Source organism: Acipenser ruthenus, chromosome 2 (assembly GCF_902713425.1).
Source record: "Acipenser ruthenus chromosome 2, fAciRut3.2 maternal haplotype, whole genome shotgun sequence".
In the NCBI taxonomy this organism is placed as follows: domain Eukaryota; kingdom Metazoa; phylum Chordata; class Actinopteri; order Acipenseriformes; family Acipenseridae; genus Acipenser; species Acipenser ruthenus.
In genome coordinates this window covers 103,189,324-103,211,349 of record NC_081190.1, presented here as the reverse complement: position 1 = coordinate 103,211,349, position 22,026 = coordinate 103,189,324, and the positions used below count along the sequence as shown (strand labels likewise).

At 36.7% G+C, this 22,026-nt stretch overlaps 1 protein-coding gene across 8 annotated transcripts in view; it reads right to left on the bottom strand.

Moving 5' to 3' along the window:
* Positions 1-215: 215 nt before the first annotated feature.
* The window catches only part of LOC117409442 (regulator of G-protein signaling 12-like), a 79,742-nt gene continuing 57,931 nt past the window's right edge, over positions 216-22,026 (bottom strand). For 5 of the 8 annotated variants that reach the window (XM_034015494.3, XM_034015493.3, XM_034015495.3 and 2 more), the window contains 8 exons: positions 18,941-19,141; positions 18,722-18,795; positions 18,217-18,343; positions 16,514-16,610; positions 15,166-15,230; positions 14,381-14,534; positions 13,427-14,026; positions 216-2,337 (listed from right to left, as the gene is read on the bottom strand). In XM_034015494.3, coding sequence (XP_033871385.2) covers positions 2,018-2,337; positions 13,427-14,026; positions 14,381-14,534; positions 15,166-15,230; positions 16,514-16,610; positions 18,217-18,343; positions 18,722-18,795; positions 18,941-19,141 — 1,638 coding nt within the window. In that variant the 3' untranslated portion in view covers positions 216-2,017. Of the gene's footprint in view, positions 2,338-12,121; positions 14,027-14,380; positions 14,535-15,165; positions 15,231-16,513; positions 16,611-18,216; positions 18,344-18,721; positions 18,796-18,940; positions 19,142-22,026 lie in introns of those variants that run through there. The other 3 variants (XM_059005022.1, XM_059005025.1, XM_034015496.3) reach the window with 2 other exon arrangements.

The following is a 22,026-nucleotide window of genomic DNA, read 5'->3' as shown; positions in this document are numbered from 1 at the left end:
CCCGCCTGACCACGTTAATCCAGTCTTTGGTCACATTCAATCTAATCCCCTTTAGTTTATGATGGGTTTCAGATGGAAGTAATAATCCAGTCCAGCAAGGTGTGTCATTTACTAATTCACTCGTGCAACAACAAAACATACAAATCTAATGTACTAAATCAAACCGTGTCATAATAATATTAATCACAAGACAAAAAAAGAAACAAAAAGAACACTAGGTTGAACACCAAGTTTATTGGCACTGACAAGGGCATGAAATGTACCAATAACAATAACAAACAGCTATGTGCTGTCATAACAATTGCCGTGTTGCAATGGACATTACATAAGCAAATGAGATGTCCTTTATTTTTAGAATACCATGTTCCTTCTCAAAAATGTGTTTTAATAGTAACCTTTAATAAAGGAAAACATCTGCTTTAATGGATTGTCATGTACATATTTCAGTGCAATGTAGTTTCTTCATTGTAATAAAGTTTAATTTTTTTTTTTTTTTTTAAATTACATTTTATTTCTTCAGAAAAAATAATGTTTTCTGGGGAGAGTCAAAAAAATCCATTAACTTTGATTCATGTACTAAGGTTAACTCTTAAATGAATTCACGATCCAGTTCTCAGGTAAATTGAGCATGACATTTTAAACAAATATTTGAGTGTGTTTTTGTAGTGTAACAGTCCGGTTTTTATTGATTATTGTAGAGGCCTGCGGGGGTTGTCAGAGTCACATCTCCTGGAGGGGTTTTGTACTGTAAACTCAAACATATTTTATGGTATAGTGTTGTGTGCCTGAAACCAAATGTGGAGGGGAAGGGCTTTTTAAATAAAAGAACTATAAAATATAAAATCTGGTCTGTGTTCTTGTCCTGGGTGTATATATAGAATAATTGATGGGTAGAATAATAACTATGGTCTCGTAGTTTATGATGTCACATAAACCCTAAATGGAATTATTTTCCAGTAACTCACTGAAGCCCATCTATTATTCTCTCATTCTCTCTCTCCAAGCTTCAATAGAGAAATAACCCAGCATTCATCATAGAAAATAAAGCAAAATCACTTAATTGATACTTGAAACAGTCTTATTTTCCTTTTTGTAAAAAGTGCAAGGAAAATATTCTCTCTCTCTCTCTCTCTCTCTCTCTCTCTCTCTCTCTCTCTCTCTCTCTCTCTCTCTCTCTCTCTCTCTCTCTCTCTCTCTCTCTCTCTCTCTCTCTCTCTCTCTCTCTCTCTCTCCTCAATTCTGCCTGTTTTTTTTTTTAATAGTACTGGTACCTGGAATTTCTTTGTCTCTAGATCCACTAAAACTAAGTTGTTTCATAAATCATATGTTATTAAGCATATTGTAGATGAAATACACTTAAAAAATACAGAATTAAAAGAGACAAACCATGTTCTGTGCACAGTTAGCCCAAACATTAGGGACCATACACTTATAATGCATTTATTCCATTTTATTAACAAGTTGTCCACCACGACTGTCTACTTGTAAACCTGAAACAAAAAGAAAAATACATGTTCTACTGTAATGCTTTTTTTCTTAGGGTGCAATTGTGAATCACCCTACAATTACACTGTATGGTTGTGTATATGACTGACTGTCTTCCAATATTTCAGTCCAAGTAACGAACTAACATAATAACTATAATGTTACAAATGAATACTGTCTCTTTAAAAACATGTGATTCAAGCTCACTTTTCACAAATAAACACGTTCTTTTTTAAATTACCTATAGTAAAAACATTGTATTTGTACTTTTTTTGTTCTACGAATCGTCCCTCACTTTAGTCAATGTTTGCTTTGTTTTAAAAATCTTTACACTAATTGCACCCATTACATTAAAAAAAAAAACACCTTTAACCCAACTGCGTTCTGTAGAATTTACACATTTTAGCAACAGGAATAACAAATTGTATTTACAAAATACACCCTCCCCACCCCCTCCTCCAAAAAAACGATTCCAAAGTACAGTCAAGTTAACAGTACATCAGTCTTATAAAGCTCCACAACCTTTTGAACTCTAGACAAAAGTGTCTTTGTACTTGGTCACCGAAGCCTTGCTTTTGTCATTCTTTACACTGATGAGAGATGGCAGGTCAGAGGTCTTGTACACTCCTGTCCTCATCCTTCCCTGACAGGACTTGAGTTCAGAAACGTATCCCTCAAAGCTGAGGTTTAAATCTGGATCGGTGCTGGGTTTCAGCGAGGTGTCCTCCAGTTTGACAGCGTCCACGTCAATGATTCTGTTCACAGGGAGGTTCCCTTTGTGTGTGTTTGACGTTATTGTTGAGCCACTGTGGATATTTACAGGAATCCTCATACTTTCCCTTTGCCTATTCTCTGCAAATAAAATTTGAAAAAAAGAAAATATTCAAACAACAGTATCATTTGTTATAATATATCATCAGTTTGCCCAGGGTTGTGAGATACAAAATGCATGTAACTATAGCTGGAAGGTAGAAAAAAAATAAGGAAATTAGGATCAATATTTTTTGAGATTCAATTTGGCAATATCTTTTCTCTCCATGTTTGCCTCCAGCTAAAAAATAAATTGAATTGGTTCCTTAGCCCTGTATATCATACTTGACTAGCGTAATTCCTTAATCACTGGGCTTCCTAGAACATTTCTAGACTGCAGCAAGTTAAAAATTAATGTGACTCATACCGTACTAAGTCACATACAGGCAGCATACTCTATGATAGTTCTGGCTGTAAAAGCTGAAGGAAGCTTTGTATGCATCATGCTGTCCCCATGTATACCATTTGTTTCATGTCCTTGACTGGCACTCAGGGCATTTAGTAATTTCTGCACAATTTCTTGTTCACTTCAGCTCTTTATAAATAAACAAAAAGGCATTTTTCATGATTCTGGTTCAGCACCGTGAGATGAGTAGATTTGTATTTAATTTACTTTGCCGCTCAGATACTGTATCATATGAGACAGTGCAGAAGATTAGTGCACTACAATAGACTAAGTCTGCATCAGTCTAATATAATGAAACCTTTAGCCATTTCAAATGCACTTATTGTGGTCCTTCGTATAAATTAAATTGTGAAATACAGTGGTGTGTTCTCCAAAAATGCAAATTAGGTATGTAAATTAACAAGTGAACACTAGAGGCAGCACATTTTGCATTAAAATGCAGTAAACTGTGATATACTTGAGCTCAGTGCTTTGCCAGGCAGTATATTTTGCAGTATGGTTAGTGTACTTTAATGTACTGTAGCATACTATAACAATCTGAAACAAATATTCTGTTTGAAAGAGAAATAGTCATTTACTGCAGTATACCATATTTTACTGCTTCTTCTTCTCTCGTATACTTCATATTTCATCTCCCTCTCTACACATCATCAATGCGACGAAGCCACTCAACAGCTTCTTCATTGACACTGGCCAAGTCCTCATCTTGGATTTGTGGGTGTGCTACACATTCTAGGAGGTGGTCAGCTGTCTGCAGTGCATCACCACAGTTACACATTGGGCTGTCCTTCAAACCCATCTTATAGAGAGTGGCATTGAAGCGTCCAGCTCCAGAGCAAGTCCTATTTAGTTTAGTCCAAAGGTTTCAGGGAAGCTTGTACCCAGGTGGATAAGATGTTGGGCTACCTAGAAAACGCCTGAGACGAGAATCAGCATCATCCCAATTTTTATGGTGTTTTTCACGTGCCCATAGGGTGCTGCTCCCACTTCCACATTGTTGCAACAGTCCTTTTGCCTCCTGTCTGAAGGTGTTTCTTGACTTTAGCCTCTTATATATGGGTTGCTCCACAGCTTCATGAAGCAGGTGCTCCTGGTTTTGTTGAGCAAGATCAAGAGTTGTCTTCTGCCGCCTTAGTTGTGGAGGTAGTGTGCCTGATAGTATTGGCAGCATGTCGACAGGAGTGTATGTTACACACCCAGTAACTATTCTCATTGCTGAATTTAGGGCAACGTCAACTTTGTTAATGTGGCTACTGCGCCCCCATGCTTGACAGCAGTATTTAGCAGATGCGTATACTAGTGCGAGTGTTGATGTCCTCAAGGTAATGAAATTGGCTCCCCAGGTGGTTCCTGCCAATCATCTGATAGCACCAATGTGAGAGTTGACCTTCTTAGATGTTTTCAGTAAGTGTTCTCTGTAGGGAAGGCTCCTATCCAGTGTTACTCCCAGGTACACTGGGTTGTCTGTGAAAGGATGTTCATTTCCATTCAGATCAATCTTGATCCTCTGTGGGCAGCAGTGTGGAGTAGTGGTTAGGGCTCTGGACTCTTGACCGGAGGGTTGTGGGTTCAATCCCTGGTGGGTGACACTGCTGCTGTACCCTTGAGCAAGGTAATTTACCTAGATTGCTCCAGTAAAAACCCAACTGTATAAATGGGTAATTGTATGTAAAAATAATGTGATATCTTGTAACAATTGTAAGTTGCCCTGGATAAGGGCGTCTGCTAAGAAATAAATAATAATAAAAAAAAAAATATTCAGATGGAAAAACGATGCCATTGTTTTTGTTTGGCTAAGCTTGAGTCTCCTTTGATGCAGATATGAGGCTATTATATTCATGTCCCGGGACAGTGCAGTTTCAATTGTTGGAATGGATTTTCCAAAGATGGACAAGGCCAAGTCATCTGCGTAGGGATACATTTTTGCTGTGGTGGGTGGAATATCAGATATATAGATGTTAAAAAGGGTTGGTGCTAGCACTGATTCCTGTGGTAACCCATTTCACAGACATTTAGGTCTGCTTTTATCTCCTCCGTTAGTACAGAGGATGAAGGACCTATTTGATACTATGTTAGTGATCAAAGCCACCATCCTTCTATCTGTGCTCTAATCCTTTCAGCCATATGGTATCATATGTAGCTGTTACATCCACCAACACAGTGCCTTCTTTTTCCCTTCAGAGGTACATCGTTTTTTTACGGAAAGCTGCTTGTTCTGGCGGTCAACGATCCTATTTAGGATCAGTCTTTCCAACAGTTTATAAACAGCTGATAGTAAAGATATTGGTCTGTAGTTAGCAGGATTGTCAGCATTTTTACCTGGTTTGAGTATTACTATTACATGGGCTCGTCTCCAGCATTTTGGTATTTTGATTGTTTCGTATGCATGATGACGGGAACTCCATCAGCCAGTCTCTCAAGCGGGGGCCCCATCTTAATCAAGAACTTAATCAAGGGTAGATATTATCCAACCCTGCCGCTTTGTGGGGTTTAATAGTGGCTATGGCAGTTTTCATTTCAGATTCTGTGAACAGTCCAGTGAGATGACGATCCGCAGTAGGCTGATGTTTCATTGCAGTTGTTTGATGTTTGATCTCTCTGGAAAAATTCTTATCAGAGTTTATGTACCTGCTATTTGAGATCAGTTGTGCTGCTACTGCGTTTGCTTTCACAGGACATTGTTGTTTAGACTTGCCTTCTCCAGTAAGCTTTTTTATTGTGTTCCAGTCTTTCCTGCTGGTATGTGTGAAATCAATATTGTCCATCCAACGATCTCTTTTCATGATGTTAATATGGTCTTGGAGTCTCTCTGTTGCCTCTGTAATGATGCTACTATTTGAAGTAATGACTGTTTGTAAATAGTTGTTGCAAGTTTGGTCCCAGCAGGGACTGTAATTTACCCTGAAGCCACGTGGTATTTGCGCCTTGGCTATTTCTTTCACACCTTTGACAAAAGCCTGTAGGTAGTAGCATAATCTTCCACATTGGTTGGGCCTGGTAGCCCATCTACTAGCTGCTGTTTTTCTGAGGAAGTCAGGCCAATGCGCTTTTCTGAAGTTCCATCTAGGAGTTTGACAGGTCTCAGTGATTGTCTTGAGACAGTCAGTAATTGTGATGAGGAATGGACAATGTTGTGATAATGGGAAGTTTCCTAAAGTGGTAATGCTTATCTGTGATGTCATACCAGCATACCAAGTTAGGTCAGGGTTTGTCACGGTTTGCCATCTGCCTGAACGGAATGTTCTTGCCTGTTTGGGGTCATGCAGCGGATTGATGTTGTTGGTTGAAGAGCATCCATAGAGGGTGAGGCCATCCAGATTGTTCTCGGAGTAACCCCATTCAGTATGGTGGCTGTTGAAATCACCTGAGTAGATTGGTGGTGTTGGTAGGACTGGTATGTCTGTGGGTTGAAATCTCTCTCTAGGTGGTTTGTACACATTCATGATGTTATAGTTGTGTAGTTTAACAGCCACCCATTGTGTTGGACTACCTGCTGGGGATGTTTTAGGATTTTCAGACTATGCTCCAGATTTAACAAAGATGGCGAGACCATGATGTCTACCTGGTACATATGCAGCCAAGTAGTAGCCTCTGAGCTTTAGTTTGGCAGGATCCTCTATGTGAGTCTCTTGTAGCAGTACAACAACTGGTTGGTATTTAGCCGTCAACTGCTCCAGAACAGTGCTCTTGAAGGATGTGAAGCCCTCTGTGTTTAGTTGGATGATACATGTGCCACTATCCCTTTGGAGAGGACCGGGTTGCATCATGATAATACGTAGGAAAATTCGAAGTTTGGAGTGGTTTGACACAGTTAGTTCGCCTACAGAGCTACTAACAGGAGACGCCTGTCTTTTGCTGCTGTATTTTATAAACACAGTGCAGTAAATCTATACTAACCAAACTAAATACTGCAGAATACTATACTCCACTGTCATATGTACAGCACAGAAGTTTGCTGTACAGCTAAATTACTGTAGAATAAACTAGTAAAAAAATAACATAGTAACCATCTTAAAAAGGAATGGTAAGCAAGATAAAGAAAAAAAAACTAGGTTATTAAACAGGTTATTATTTCACATGAACTGAGGCAATAGGTGTCTTCCAAAAACAAACAAAGCAGTCTGCGCAAGCCACAAAATAGTCAATGCCCCTTGCAGACGATAGCTGTTATGAAAGTCCTTCTAGCCTAATTTCAGCTGTTAAAAGTCTGACAATTAAATAATGCAGGTCGCCAATTAAGGCAATTATACAAGTGAGATACTGTATGAAACCCAGATGGAGGTGGATTCAATTCAAAAGAATGTTGTACATCAGAAAAAGCTGAAGAACAGAATGGCTCTGTTGTGTAGGGAAAGATACCTCTTAATGAAATAAATATATTATTCATTTTATAAACATTTGCCAAGAACACAGTGCCATCTGGTGGGTTTTTATCCTAAAATAAACAGAAACACTCCTTTGTTGAGTGACAAATCAAATGCACCACAAAGTATGAAAAAGGCTAAGAGCTTACTATTATTTCTCTCTTGATAGTGATCTGTCTTTTTTAGTGATGTGAAAGAAACAATTCACAGGGAAAGCAGAACATTTGATTGTACTGTATAAATTGCAATGCTAACATCAGTTCTATACATGTAATGGGTTACTGCAGTCTGACTCATTTGGGATAGTCTGTTCTGGAGTGTACTCTAATGATCTGAAAATCAAGTCGGAAATCCTGCTGTGTTATGCACACGGCTTGTAAGAGAGTCAGTGAACGATGTTCACAAAACGACACACAGAATAAACCAGTTTTAAGCTGATCGTTCCATTAGCTGTAATGTTCTTAAACCAGGTTTCCATGGTAACAGTGCCAGCTTCTTGTCCCTGACCTTTCCAGTTCCCTGTATTTGAACTTTCGCTAAAGCTATTAAAATGTTCACTGTACAGTGTCCTTGTGTGACATATTTTTTCTCCAGGTGTGTCTTACCCCACCCCCCCACAGATTTTTAAGTCCTTAAACTGACTTCCAATTTCAAAGCTACGGGGAAGCTCTAGGGTTTTAATTTTCACTTTGCCAATGTTTGATCTAATAGCATATTGAAAGTGAATGCAGAGACTCATGGTGATATTCAGAGTGGAATCTTTTACATTCAAAAACTTTTTTTGTTAATAAATTATCTTATTGTCTTTGTAATTTCATTTTTACACTACTAGTTATTAGATTACACAGTAGCTATTCAATAATATCAAATTCCGAGATTCTATTTTATTGCTGATTACTGCTGCAAATTAGGCCCATCCTGTATGAAAACATTATATATCTCAATATTTCTATTTATTAAATGGTTACTTCAAAGAATCTATTTTTTTCATAATATTTATTTCTTACCATAAATTAGATAACTACATATTTTACGAAGGCTAATTTCTTTGCTGATCTTGGCTGGATTTTATTTTTTTCAAATTAGGCTGAGACGTGGATCAAGGTCTAATAAGAATAAATCATATTCCTGTTCTGATCAAATGAAATGTTGTCACTTCTTTACTTATGAAAGGAACACGATTTAATTGTCCTTAAAATAAGCATAAGCATTAGCTTATGTAGCATGTGCAGAGAGGTTTTCAGAAGAGGCTTTCTCATTATCATTGATTGGTGCTGAAAAACTGCATAGACAAGGCAGGAAGTGTCATCATACAATTAACACGTTTTTAGCAGGTTCCTTTCTGTTTAAGTGATACCTGTCGGCTTAAAACATGTTAAAAGGGACATATGGAAATAAAACTATTTGGAGAAACTTAAAGGGATCAACCCCACCCACAGTAATTGGAGCCCTGACATTTGCCTCGCTGAAGGAAAAAAAAAAAGTGCACTGCGTTGTAAACATGGCACGGTGATGTGACAAAGACAGCGTTGATTTCCGCAATTGTCGCCTATAGCTACGCACGAAGCAAAGTCGTTTGCACGCAGATATACAAATATCATGGATGAAGAGAATAATTCCAACACAGTATGAGCCGTTATTGTTAGACTGCAGTAGTCTATCCTCTTCAGGCAGCGAAAATGATTCAGGCCAGGATAGCCTCCAGTTCATTTTAGCAACAGTCAGTGGATAATAAACTAATCTCCAATATCTGTGATTGGTTGCAAAGATGAACATTGACTGTTGAGTGATTCTCCAGATTTGCACGGCGCTGTAAACCGTGTTTTAATGTTACTGGTCGTTCAACCTTCCCTCTAGTCACATCGTGTCATTGTACTGTATAAATTACAGTAGTAACACAGCAGTCTGCATGTACAATATTCTGTTACGATGCTTGGGGGCGGGGGGGGACGGATGAAATGAGCGTCCCAAAAAAGGTTCTGGTGACACTGGAATCAGTCTTTCAAAATTGGGAATGTCCCGTCCAAAACTGGACGTCTTGTCACGTTGTTCTTAATTCTCTGTGATAGTTTTGACTCAAACCAGAACTGCATAATAAATAAATAAATAAATAAATAAATAAATAAATAAATACATAAATAAATAAATAAAATAAAATAAAATAAAATAAAATAAAATAAAATAAAATAAAAAATTCCAACCAATAGATGGCGCTGCAAGCTGCCAAACTACTAAAACATAGTTTCCTCTCAAGTCAAAACAGAATTTTTATACTGTGGGATGTTTACATTAGAATGGGAATTTACATTGTTTGCAAAGGGTTTTATTTATGAACAAGGAAGAAAACGTCTAGTTTGCTTTGTTTCATTCTTTCACAAGTGTAATGCTAGACAAGCCCCATCAACAGAGATAAATAATTAAAACTTAACACAGAACTGAAGAGGACCTCAAAGGAAAAAGTGTAGCTGGAGACCTAAGACAGCTTGCTACATTTGATAAAACTTTGATTATTTACTGTACTGTGCTGTGTGATGCAAGACTCAGTGTAGAGATAACCAGTTCTATCCAAGGACAACAATGGGGTAATAATATCTCAACTTCTATTATTAATATAGATATCAAAATCATTTTGTTTGGAAAGAATGCTCAAGCATAATAAACATAAAGGCAGATGTGAAAATGAAGGCTACAGTTCCTACAATAGACTTGTTTTATCTCCTCAACTCAGCTGTCATAATTTAAGGCGAAGGCAGAAAAAAGAATGTTAACCGACGAACAAAGACCCCTTTCACGGGCTGTCAAAACTTAGGGTTACTAAGGAGTGCTGTATATTTGAGTGTGGTTTTTAGAGATTACAGGGTATTTATCATGGGACTTGTGCTGCAGATATACAGGAGTCTATGGGTATAACATTAGAGCGATCATTGAAAAAATAGCATTCTTGTAGAAGTATAAATGTAAAATGATATCTATAAATCCTGATTTATAATAAAAATGAAACCAAATTGTACTACAATTGGATGAGCGGTTCTCTAGATTTACTGTAAGTAAAAGTAATACATTATATACAGACAGATGGACAGCCTCTTACTCTACTAACCCCAGATTCTGATTAAAATAATATGCTTATGAATGTCCCAAGCAAGTTTCATCACAAGCATTTTTCTATAAATATACAGTATATAAAATCTATGTGGCATACGTACTGTACATACTGTACACATGCCTTCCCTATATCATATTTTTGACATCCCAGAATAACTTCCAATATCATGTTACATGCAGTTAAGCTGCACTGAATAGGATTCCATGAGGCATGCATCGTAGTCCATTGAAGGCTTAAATGAAAAGGCTTCTCTTAACCAGGATGTCTTTGTTTCAATGAATGTAAAGTTTTAAAAATAAATGTAGTTCTGTACTGTCACGTGATAGAACTTGGTTGACCTGTATGTCTGAAAATTATGAAGATTATGTTATGAAATTACAAGAGAAGAATGTTCCAACCCTTGAATTAGCAGCATGTGCAGCATTCTTAAACCCTTCTCAACATGCACACTGTTCCAATGAGGGTTCTTCAAGTGAATGGTTAGGAGCATATTCTCAGTTCAGGTGCACAGGGATCAAAACAAGAAAAAGAGCCACAGCAGTTGTGGCTGGGGGTCAAGGATCTTAAACTTCGGACCCATGCATGTCCATTGTAATTTTCTCTTTTTTATGACATGTGCCTTACTGCAGGTGAAAATAATGACTGGTACTTTGATTACGGGCTTAAACAAGCACAGTGCTTAGCAAGAGCATGTCTAAGCATGTCACTGAACTAGTGGATAAGTAGCTTAACCAATTGCATTAATTAGAAAATCACTACCTACCTAGCTAACTAACTAAATCGCACTTGAATGTTAATGTAAGTCACACAAGATGACAACAGTTCTTAAAATGAGTCCACCAGTGTAGGTACATGGGAGTTGCATGGCAACTCACCAGCGAGTCAGACAGAATAGGTTATTTGTTGTAAAAAATGTATAAATCTAGAAATAACTATCATTTACATTTTATGCATTCAATTTACATATTTATTTTGAATTGCCAATATCCTGAATATTGAAAAGTTAGATGCAAAAACAGCTGTCCCTGTATATATCAATTAAAAAAAAACAACAACAAAAAACGTTATGAAACCACAATCTCCTTACGGCACTTTTTTCTTTTGCTCTAAAGAGATGAAAGAAACCTTAGTCATATGCTTGTATGCCACAAACATGTTCAGGTCACATAACCAGAACAGCTATAATAGCAGCTTTAATAAATGTGGCGGATCAGCGTCATACCTGTTAAACCATACAGTAGCAAACTTATAAGCATGAGTATCATCAGTGCTTTCCGTGCAATCTAGTAATTATTCCCACAGAACTATAATTGGTCTCGCTGTCCGTCCCCCCACCCCCGAAAGCCCTTTATTGATACAGCATTAAGATAACAGTGGGTTATAGTGCTTCCATTAGCTGTTCTTGAAAAAGCACAGGGAACAGTGGCACTGCAAATCAGATAAAGACTATTAAAATATGGGGGGTGGGGGGTGTTGTGCTCTTTATCTGCTGTTCAAGTGTACAATTAAATATTTGTTTCAAAATACTTGTTAACCTTACCCTAGAATAACAATGATCAAATGGTGAAGATATGGAAGATGTAATTTGAATATTTCTTGAAATATACCAATGCTGTAAAAAAAAAAAAAAAAACATTCTGTTTTGACCATTGATCAGTGTGGCTCTAGATTGGCCACATATGAAACATTGTTTGTAATCACAAAGAATTAAGAAAGTTATGGACATTTTAGTAGGAAAACGATTAAGTGTATACAGAATTGCCTCCAGTAAGTCAAGACACAGGGAAAGTTCAACCCACACCCATAGACTGAATTCAGGTTCAAGTTTAGACTGAATTCAGGTTCAAGTCTGATCACTTGCTGGCTAAGGCAAAGGATGATAATGACAGATAGAAAACAAGATGGTAAGGATGCAAATTAAAAGCACAAACATTTAGAAGACAAAATATGTGATTTCATTTCTAACATTTATTAAAACTAACAGAACACAGATACAAAATTAAATCAGCATGAGGGTATCTACAAGAGACATCTACAGACAACCAAGAATGATCACGAAAGAGGTTTGCAATTCAATCATGATATTCATGTACAATATGTACATATATTTAATTTGGACATCTCAGTCCATATTATTGTATAGCAATTTAGAAAGTATCAGGGATAAACGAGGAAAAATAATATATATTTTCCAGTTTAGAATATAAATATATCCATAAATCAATTTTAAAAAACTACTATTCAAGATCTAAGGCCTGGAAACTGTATTGATTCAAGCCACTGGTAACTGATTTTCAATTCTGGGTCACTTTAATTCAATTATCATTGAACTGCAGGAGACAGGACAGACAGGGAAAGGTTTTTTCATTTAACAGATATGGTAGTATAAACAAGGTTGAATATTTTACTATAAATCAGAATTTATAGTAGAATTCACATTATGATTTACAGAAGCAATATAGTTTCAGGTACCCATGTAAAAGAAAAGAAAATAAAAACTCTTGGCAAAGTGAGCTCCTGTACAGTTCAGCCTGTACTATATCCTTGTGTCTTATGTAAAACCCCAGGAAAAGTTACTCAGTGATATACAGTCCATGCAAAAGCTTTCAACCACCATATTCTAATCATGTAAATTTGATGTACACACAAGCATGTACACGCACACACGCAAAAGTGAAATCATGAGTGAAGTCCCTCAACTACCAGTTACCAAATAGGCTTTTAATGCCTTCATTTATTCTGCATAGAGTAATACTAACCACTTTGGAATAAAGATTTGTATCTTATTCAGTTCTTAAACCCGATACAAAAAAATACTGTGACTATCCAGCATGTTCTAATTTTAAAACAATCTGCTGGTTTTACATAACTGTGTTTGCATGAAAGTAAACTATTAGCAACCTCTAAACAGTACAGTAATACAAACTGTGAACCACAGGCAGATTGTCTGGGTCTCTTGAATATTCAAATTAACATTTTACATTAAAACACAAACAGTATTTATTTTAGGATCATTTCCTAAAATAAGCTATGAATTGTGAAATATGTCTTATTTACCGTTCCTTGAACAATAAGTCTGTATGTCAAATGTAGATTGTGTTTTGATTTTATCAGAATGAGCATCGGTTTTTTCTATAAAGTGCATTTAAATAGCTAAACTTGGCCTCGTTATATAAAACTAAGGTTGGTTTTACTGTTCATCAAACCACAGCAAACGACGGCAATAACAGGAACGATATCACACTCCGGAAATACCTGAGCTGGATCTGATGAAAACATAGGGCTCCTCACTGTTAGCACACAGGGCGGGTGAGGAGAAGTTGGCTTCTGAACGATTACTTGCATGAAAGGGTGGTGTGGTTGAGTGTGGCAACAACGTGCTGTTTGGGCTGGTGATATCTCCCTCTCCAACCAGAGTCAAGTCTGCTACATTCTCATCATCGACAGTCTGTATGCTCTCCGGTTGCCTTGTGTCCTGCACATGGGGGATGGGGGAAAGCGGTGCAGCAAAGAGGGCACGTTCTTTACGCTCAGATTTCTGATTGTTGGGTGGCATCAAAGCTGACCTGTGTTGACTTGAAGATAGTGTTTTAGTGTTACTGCGATCTTCACTATAGTTCAATGTGGAGTCTAGTCCCTCTAAATTGCGGGACGTATTTAGGGAGCTGCCGGCCATGTCCTTCCCTTCATTTTCTTTGCCTCTCCTGTAGCCGGGTTGATGGGATGAGGGGGTGGATGAAGTGGGCTCAGGTGTCAGGCGAAGGAAGTCAGGCAGGACCAGGTCTTCTTTCTTTAGCAAACCTCGCTGGTCGTTTGCTCGGTTGTTCTGAGCTTTGGACAGGAGTTTGAAGAACTCTGTGATAAAGGAATGACATGGAAAAATCAAAAAGAGCACTGAATTTTAAAAAGATGGATTTTGAAGGCAGGTTGTATGTGAAAAAACAGATTAATTTGTTAAAAAAGGTGTTAGTCATACTGCTTGTAGGATTTACCATTCTCAATCAAATAATAAGTCAGAATAATAATATTAGAATGGTTAAAAAACACTATTGGCTTAAGCAGTCAAGACTTCACAAAAGATTCCTAATAGAAAGAAAGAAAATGGTTAATCTGTTGCAGTGCCATGCTTGTACTTTAATTCGTACTTGACCACACATGAGTCTACTGTTTAAAATGCTGTATAAAGGGAAATGTTTCTCTTGAAATTACCTTCGGCTTCATCTATATTATTTTTTTTCTGTTTTCTTTTGTCCAGTTTATCAACAGATTCTTCTTTTCTCAAAGGCTGTGCCTCCCTGGTAGCTTTTCCACTTTCCCCTCTGGCTTTCACAGAAGAGGATTTTCCAGGTGTTTTTTCATCTCCCTAGATTACAACAATGAGAAGGCACCAATTCAGCATGGTGGGTGGTGGTGCCAAGACTGGTTTGGGGAGATTTCCAAACGCCCACCCTTTGGATGACGAAGCCCTGAGCCAAGTCTTGTGAAGTGTAAGAATCAAGAAGAATGACGAAAAACTTGACTTCAAACATGAAATGTGTGTGCGTGTCCCAAAAAGTTTTTCAGCCAGATAATATTTCCATTAGCTTTTACAGATTCCATAACCCTAACTTATGAATCCCCTTTAAAAATAAGAGCAACACAAATGTGTGTCCAAAGAAAGGTTTACAGCAGAACAGCTAGCAGAAACTGTAAATGTTGGTTTATTTGTCCATGTCAGTGGCAGAAGTTGCAGTTAAGACAGAGAAGGGTTAAAACAGTTACAGCAAGCTATGCACGCTCAATTCAATCAGGCTTTTAGCAACACGAAATCACACAGAATCATAGATGAGAACTGTGTAATTACGTAAGCAGGGAAATATAGAAATTGCAGTAGTAGACACATTTTAATAAAAAATAAAAAATAACACTATTTTAACTACAAATGGACTTCCATCTGTGTACAAGTAATGTACATCAATTATTATTTTTTAAATCCAGTAAAATTAAATTCTTACCGTTGAATAACTTCTAGTACTCAAGGGTGGTGCATGGCTTTGTTTTAAAGAACTTTTTTGTTTGGCTGTAAGAGAAAAAAAAAGTAATTGAAATTAGTTCATTCATATTGTTGTAACTGATATAATTTTGGTTTAGGCTGACATGTCTATTTTCTATGTGATCTTTGCTTTTACATTTGTTGTGAATTTTGAACAGATTTTTCTTTGTACTTTGTATAGTACTCTGAAGTGGTATAGTGACTTTGAATTTAAATCTGTTATAGCATTATGCCTACATCAACTACACAGCTAGATTGCATTAAAAAATCAACTTGGTATGGGTATAACATATCAAAGCTATCTTAACTTAAGTATTCTTCTCACTACATCAGGTACACCCAAGTGTACTCATTAACTTGTCCCACTGCAACACTCTTCCACGAGCAAATGTGATATTTCTTACATCCACTACGGACAGCATTTTGCATACTAAGTTTCCTGTCAAGCGTAAATTTAAGTAGTGACACACCCACTGTTTAATTTGTATAGAGTGAGGTGCCTGAGCACAAGAAGTGACAATAATCAAAGATGAGATTTTGTCACTGTAAAAATATGTCTGTCACAACGAGAAACTGAATGGTCACGGCTAAGATTAAAAAAAAAAATACATAAATAAAAAAATACATATTTATTAATATACTATATTGTAATATTTTAATATGTGTGCTAAATAAACATCTACTTAATGTATTTAACATTGTTTTTAACAGTACCTTTTCAAACAACCGTAACAGAAATATATTTACCTTAAACATGTATTCCTTGTCCGATGTAAAAAATAATCTGAACATTGAAAATGAGTTTTCTTGAAATGAATGTTGTGGTTGTAAATTGGATTTTGCAATACCCTTTCGTTCATGTCTATTTAAACACAGCTGTGGTTTTGGTAGTACAGGATGTACATTGATGTCATCCCTGAGCACATTAAGACTAGAAGGGGCATTCTGCATCTACACTGTTGACAGGTACTGTTAAGCACCACTGGGGGACAACTGTTGAACTACAAAATCAGGGGTTAATGCTTCTCCAAAACTGTCTTCCCTTTAGGTTTTGCATTGTCAGGTGTTTGCAAAGGTATATTTTCTGCACAAAAGGCTTTGGTTAATTTTAAATTTGTTTGTTGTAAGTATTTATCTTTATTTGACGTTTGTTGACAGCTTTAACTCTGCACTGCCGCCAATTCAATAGACATGTACTGTGGCACAAATTAAGCACTGGGCATACCCAAAGAAGCAATCTCATTTTCATATCTTTTCAATTAACATGTTGCTTGTCAATTTTATTTGAGTTTCTTGTGAATTTTATTTACCTTTCACTGTACTCTGATCGGCCACATCCAGTACAACTCTCTGTCCATCTAGACTTGAGATGGGCGCACCAAGGTCCAGGGGTTCTTTCTCTCCACTCTATATACATTAAACAGACCAACATTAGTTTGTTCTCCATGCAACCGTTAGAATGTGTACAAAACCTCAAACACACTCCATATTTTTCACATTAAATCATCAATCTTCATAAAGCAATGTCCTTTGACCTCTTTTTCTTAGATATTTTGATTGTCCTATTTTTTTATAAAGACAAATCCTTCCACTAATGCACGGTTGCGTCTCTTAGCCACTAGAACTTGCAATTGCTTTCTGTCTCTCCCCTTTGCAAAACTTTTACTAGTGGTAGAAACAGTTACTGGTAACTTCACTAGATACATGTTAAATGTACTGCTATTTTTTATTGCAAGTTGGCATTGATAAAAAGATTGTCATTTTACAATTATTAATAAAGAATAAATAACAATAACAGCTACTTATTAGGAAAGCTTTCATTTACAACAAATTTGAATCATAAGAACATACGAAAGTTTACAAACGAGAGGAGGCCATTTGCCCATCTTGCTCGTTTGGTTGTTAGTAGCTTATTGATCCCAGAATCTCATCAAGCAGCTTCTTGCAGGATCCCAGGGTGTCAGCTTCAACAACATTACTGGGGAGTTGGTTCCAGACCCTCACAATTCTCTGTGTAAAAGAGTGCCTCCTATTTTCTGTTCTGAATGCCCCTTTATCTAATCTCCATTTGTGACCCCTGGTCCTTGTTTCTTTTTTCAGGTTAAAAAAGTCCCCTGGGTCGACATTGTCAATACCTTTTAGAATTTTGAATGCTTGAATCAGATCGCTGCGTAGTCTTCTTTGTTCAAGACTGAATAGATTCAATTATTTTAGCCTGTCTGCAAATGACATGCCTTTTAAACCAGGAATAATTCTGGTCGCTCTTTTTTGTACTCTTTCTAGAGCAGCAATATCCTTTTTGTAGCAAGGTAACCAGAACCGAACACAATATTCTAGATGGTCTTACTAATGTATTGTTTTAACCTGACTTCCCTTGATTTAAATTCAACACTTTTCACTAAATATCCAAGCATCTTGTTGGCCTTTTTTAGAGCTTACCCACATTGTCTAGATGAAGACCTTTTTTTGTCAACATAAACTCATAGAACTTTTTCATAGATTCCTTCTTCAATTTCAGTATCTCCCATATGGTATTTATAATGGACATTTTTATTGCCTGTGTGCAGTACCTTGCACTTTTCTATATTAAATGTCATTTGCCATGTGTCTGCCCAGTTCTGAATGCTGTCTAGATCATTTTGAATGACCTTTGCTGCTGCAACAGTGTTTGCCACTCCTCCTATTGTTGTGTTTGCTTGCTATACCAGAATTTAAGTCATTAATGCAGATTAGGAAGAGCAGAGGACCTAATACTGATCCCTGTGGTACACCACTGGTTACCTCGCTCCATTTTGAGGTTTCTCCTCTAATCAGTACTTTCTGTTTTCTACATATTAACCACACCCTAATCCATGTGCATGCATTTCCTTGAATCCCTACTGCATTCAGTTTGAGAATTAATCTTTTATGCAGGACTTTGTCAAAAGCTTTCTGGAAAGCTAAATAAACCATGTCATATGCTTTGCAATTATCCATTGTCGATGTCGAACAAAGAAATCAAAATATTACTTACAATTGTTGCTACCAAGTCACTTAAATGCAAGCCATACTTGGCCACAACAGGTCGCAGAACTTCTGCAACTGGTTTTGTAGGTTTGGCTTTTAATCCAACAGAGCGGTTGATAGGTACAAGGTCCAATCTGAATATTTGAAATTAAGAAACTGATTACATTAAGCATTACAAGATTCTATTGCCTGTAGTTATATGTTCTGGCAGCTAAGGTGCCTACAGCCATTTGTCTACCCTGCATGCAGGTGCCCAGTTTGTCCCTGATTTACTTTTTACACTTTTAGCTTCAACCAGCATCACCTGGGGAATTAAACCACAAGGTCTCAAATATACTGATATCTAAAATGAGCAATGCAACGACAAAGGAAGAAAAACAACACATTAACACTTCCTATTAATTGAACTTGCTTAATAAATAATGTCTGAATATGTATTACTGGTATATAAAAACCACTTCTATTGTTAAAAAGAAAAAAATATAAATAAACTCTAGTAAATTAGGGGTTACCTGAACAAAGTGCGTTTTTCTAATCTTAAATCTCTCGAACTCAGGGTCATGCAGTCTTGGTCCATTACAAGAGGCTTTAAGGAAACAGAGTGAGGAACATTGATTAGAATCTACAAATGTTACTAAAATCCAATTAAAATTCCTGTTTCAATACAACAAAATGCAATCCAGGTATGACATGTGAATGGAAGTTAAAAAAAAAAAAATGTGTAGATATACCTTTTCACCACCTACTAAGAAGAGATCTACAGCTGCCAGGTTAATGCAGAGCTTTCCACAGAGGCCTAACAGCAGCTCCCTAACGGAGACTCCTGGGCAGAGAGGCAACGCACAATCTGAGCCATCTGGAAGGGTTATATAACAGTGCTTTGATGACTTCTCCTTCTCAGGAACCAGCAGGGACAATCGGGAAACATCACACTTTAGGAGAAGATTAGGAAATGATAAATGGACTGTACAGTCACAAAATACACAAATGTGAACAATTTAAAAAAAGCCTAGAAAATCCAACTGTATTGTTATTTCAAACTTGTGTGTCTGGATCTGTGATTTACATAGAAAGTTCAGAAATCCAGTACATGCAATCCAATCTAAATGATAAAGGCAATCAAGAGTCTCTCTTTCCGTCTTGACACTGTTACTGAATACACTTGACTAGTTTCATTTTTTTCTAGTCTTTGCGTCCCTTTAGAACTACCATATTCCTTTGAATTAACCACCCAGCTGCTTATCCTGCGATTTCCACGTGGAGCGCAATGGAGTTCAAATTTGTCACTCCTGTGAGAACAGCATGCAGGCACTTGTATGTGAATCTGCAAAGTTTAACACATCTTTTTAAAGTGCTTCAATGAAAAAATAAGATAACTGTATTGTAAAATTGTATGCAGTTTTGTTTTTCACTGGCAGATGGCAGCAGTGCCTAAGAAATGTGCTTGACAGACCGGGTCATCTGTATACACACAGCTGAGAGTGAAAAATGGATGCCTGTGTAGCTACAGAGAATAAAACGAGGAGATTTATTTATTTATTTATTTGTTGGTGTTACAGGTTGTAAGTAAGCCTTGTCAGGCTTGGTACTGGTAAAAACGACCTATTTATTTATTGTACCTAAACATCACAGATAATAATTCATATAACAGTGCTATACACCCGTGCCTGAAACTGGGGAAGATACTGTATATGACGTGATTGAAACTTTTCGCGACGCAAGTTTTCTGATATATATGTGATGGATAAAGATGTTAGAATTGATGAGGGTTTGACGTGCGTCTGCTTTGAAATCTATCACACAAAAATAATTTCTAAAAAGTGATATGCCTGCACAAGTATTATAATGCTATTACAATGCTGCCATTTAAAAAAATATATATGTTATTTATACTTATATAATTATGTAAGTCCTGTTGAAATACTGTATTTCCGTTTTTCATAATCACAATAAAAGTATGTATAAAAAATATATACCGTATAATAGGAAATTTTGGCTGGTATTAAAGGCAGATTTGTTACCTTAGAGGATTTAGATGTTTTTTGAATTGCCATTTTTCACCAAAAAAGAAATAAACAAATACCAATAAATAAATAAAAAAATGCCACACAGTTTTAAATATAAAAAAACTTTAAATTTCAAAAACATTCAAACATGTTTTACTTAATTAAATCTGCCTGATAAAACAGTACCGCTATCAGATTTACAGTAACTCGTTTTTGCACCTACAATGTCACTGCAGCAACTTGAAGAACAACAAAGACGGCCTTCTAAGCAGTTACAGCATCGTTCCTTCTTACAGTATATAGCCCTTAATTGCAGTAAACTTTAACGATACACATTTTATAACTGTTAGTTTTAAAACTTAGCTATGGTTCACTAACATACGTAACACAGTGGAAATGATTATTATTATTATTTGTTTATTTAGCAGACGCCTTTATCCAAGGCGACTTACAGAGACTCGGGTGTGTGAACTATGCATCAGCTGCAGAGTCACTTACAATTACATCTCACCCGAAAGACGGAGCACAAGGAGGTTAAGTGACTTGCTCAGGGTCACACAATGCGTCAGTGGCTGAGGTGGGATTTGAACCGGGGACTTTCTGGTTACAAGCCCTTTGCTTTAACCACTGGACCACACAGCCTCCTTATTTGTGTTATTTATTATTATTTTATATATAATATTTTTCTTTTTAAAACTAACAACAACAATTGTTTATGCCAGACTTGTTAGTAGTCTGTAACAAAATGGTGCACGAAATGGTGTAACGAAATGATCACAGTATTGCCACATGTGAAAACTTTAACATTAAAGCAGAAACAAACAAACAACAATGGTTCAATTATTTCAAACTGGTTAAGAACTGGCAAGTCAGCTCTGCTTTATTTTACTTAGCAATAAAGTAAATAAATTGCTAGTGGTGTCTAGACAATATCAACCCAAAGTAAATTTGCACCATTTTGTTACAGACTACTAACAAGTCTGGCATAAACAATTGTTGTTGTTAGTTTTAAAAAGAAAAATATTAACCCCTTGTATATAAAATAATAATAAATAACACAAACATGCTTAACATAAGAAAGAACAGTCCTACCACAGTAGCAGGCGCAGTTTACATTGTTTGGGAGTTTCTGACAGCATCATAAATTCCAGATTTCCAGTCTACTTTTAATGTATTCAAACACTTGCACAATCTTCTTTTCCTTGTCCAGCGCTTCCTTAACCTGTTCTGCATACCAATCTTGGATACGATTTTCATCTCATCCTTTAGTGGCTTGTTCACGCTAAAATATTTGGCTGTAATTTGTCAGTGGGGTTTGGTGGGATGAAAACACATCGGACATGGTGTTCTTGCATCTTTGTGCTCTAAACACATCAAAAATTGCTAAAGCTCAGGGACACCAAATTTTCAAACTGCTTCAGCAATCTTTTGCTCACTTGCATAGTTATCGATTTCAAGCTGCTGCTCGGCTGTATAATTTGCATACCAGTGCCAGGTTCTTTTCTACTTCAAAAACTTGAAACACTAACATATTTGTAGTACTCACTTCACATTCAGAAAGTCCTGGATCAGAGTCTGGTATGGCAGGTAATCCATCTAACCGCTTAGAGTACTTTAAAATAGATATTTCCCTTGCTCCAATTTACTATATACCAGTAAGTTAAATCGTGGTAAGAACTTTCTTTTTTCCTCTCCGCTACACAGCCAGAGGGTGGGATCGCTTTGTTAGGCGCACTGTATGCAATGCTGATTGGCGGAAGTATTATTGGCGATCCAATCAAAACCGCCAATAAAGCCAAAATAAATTTCCC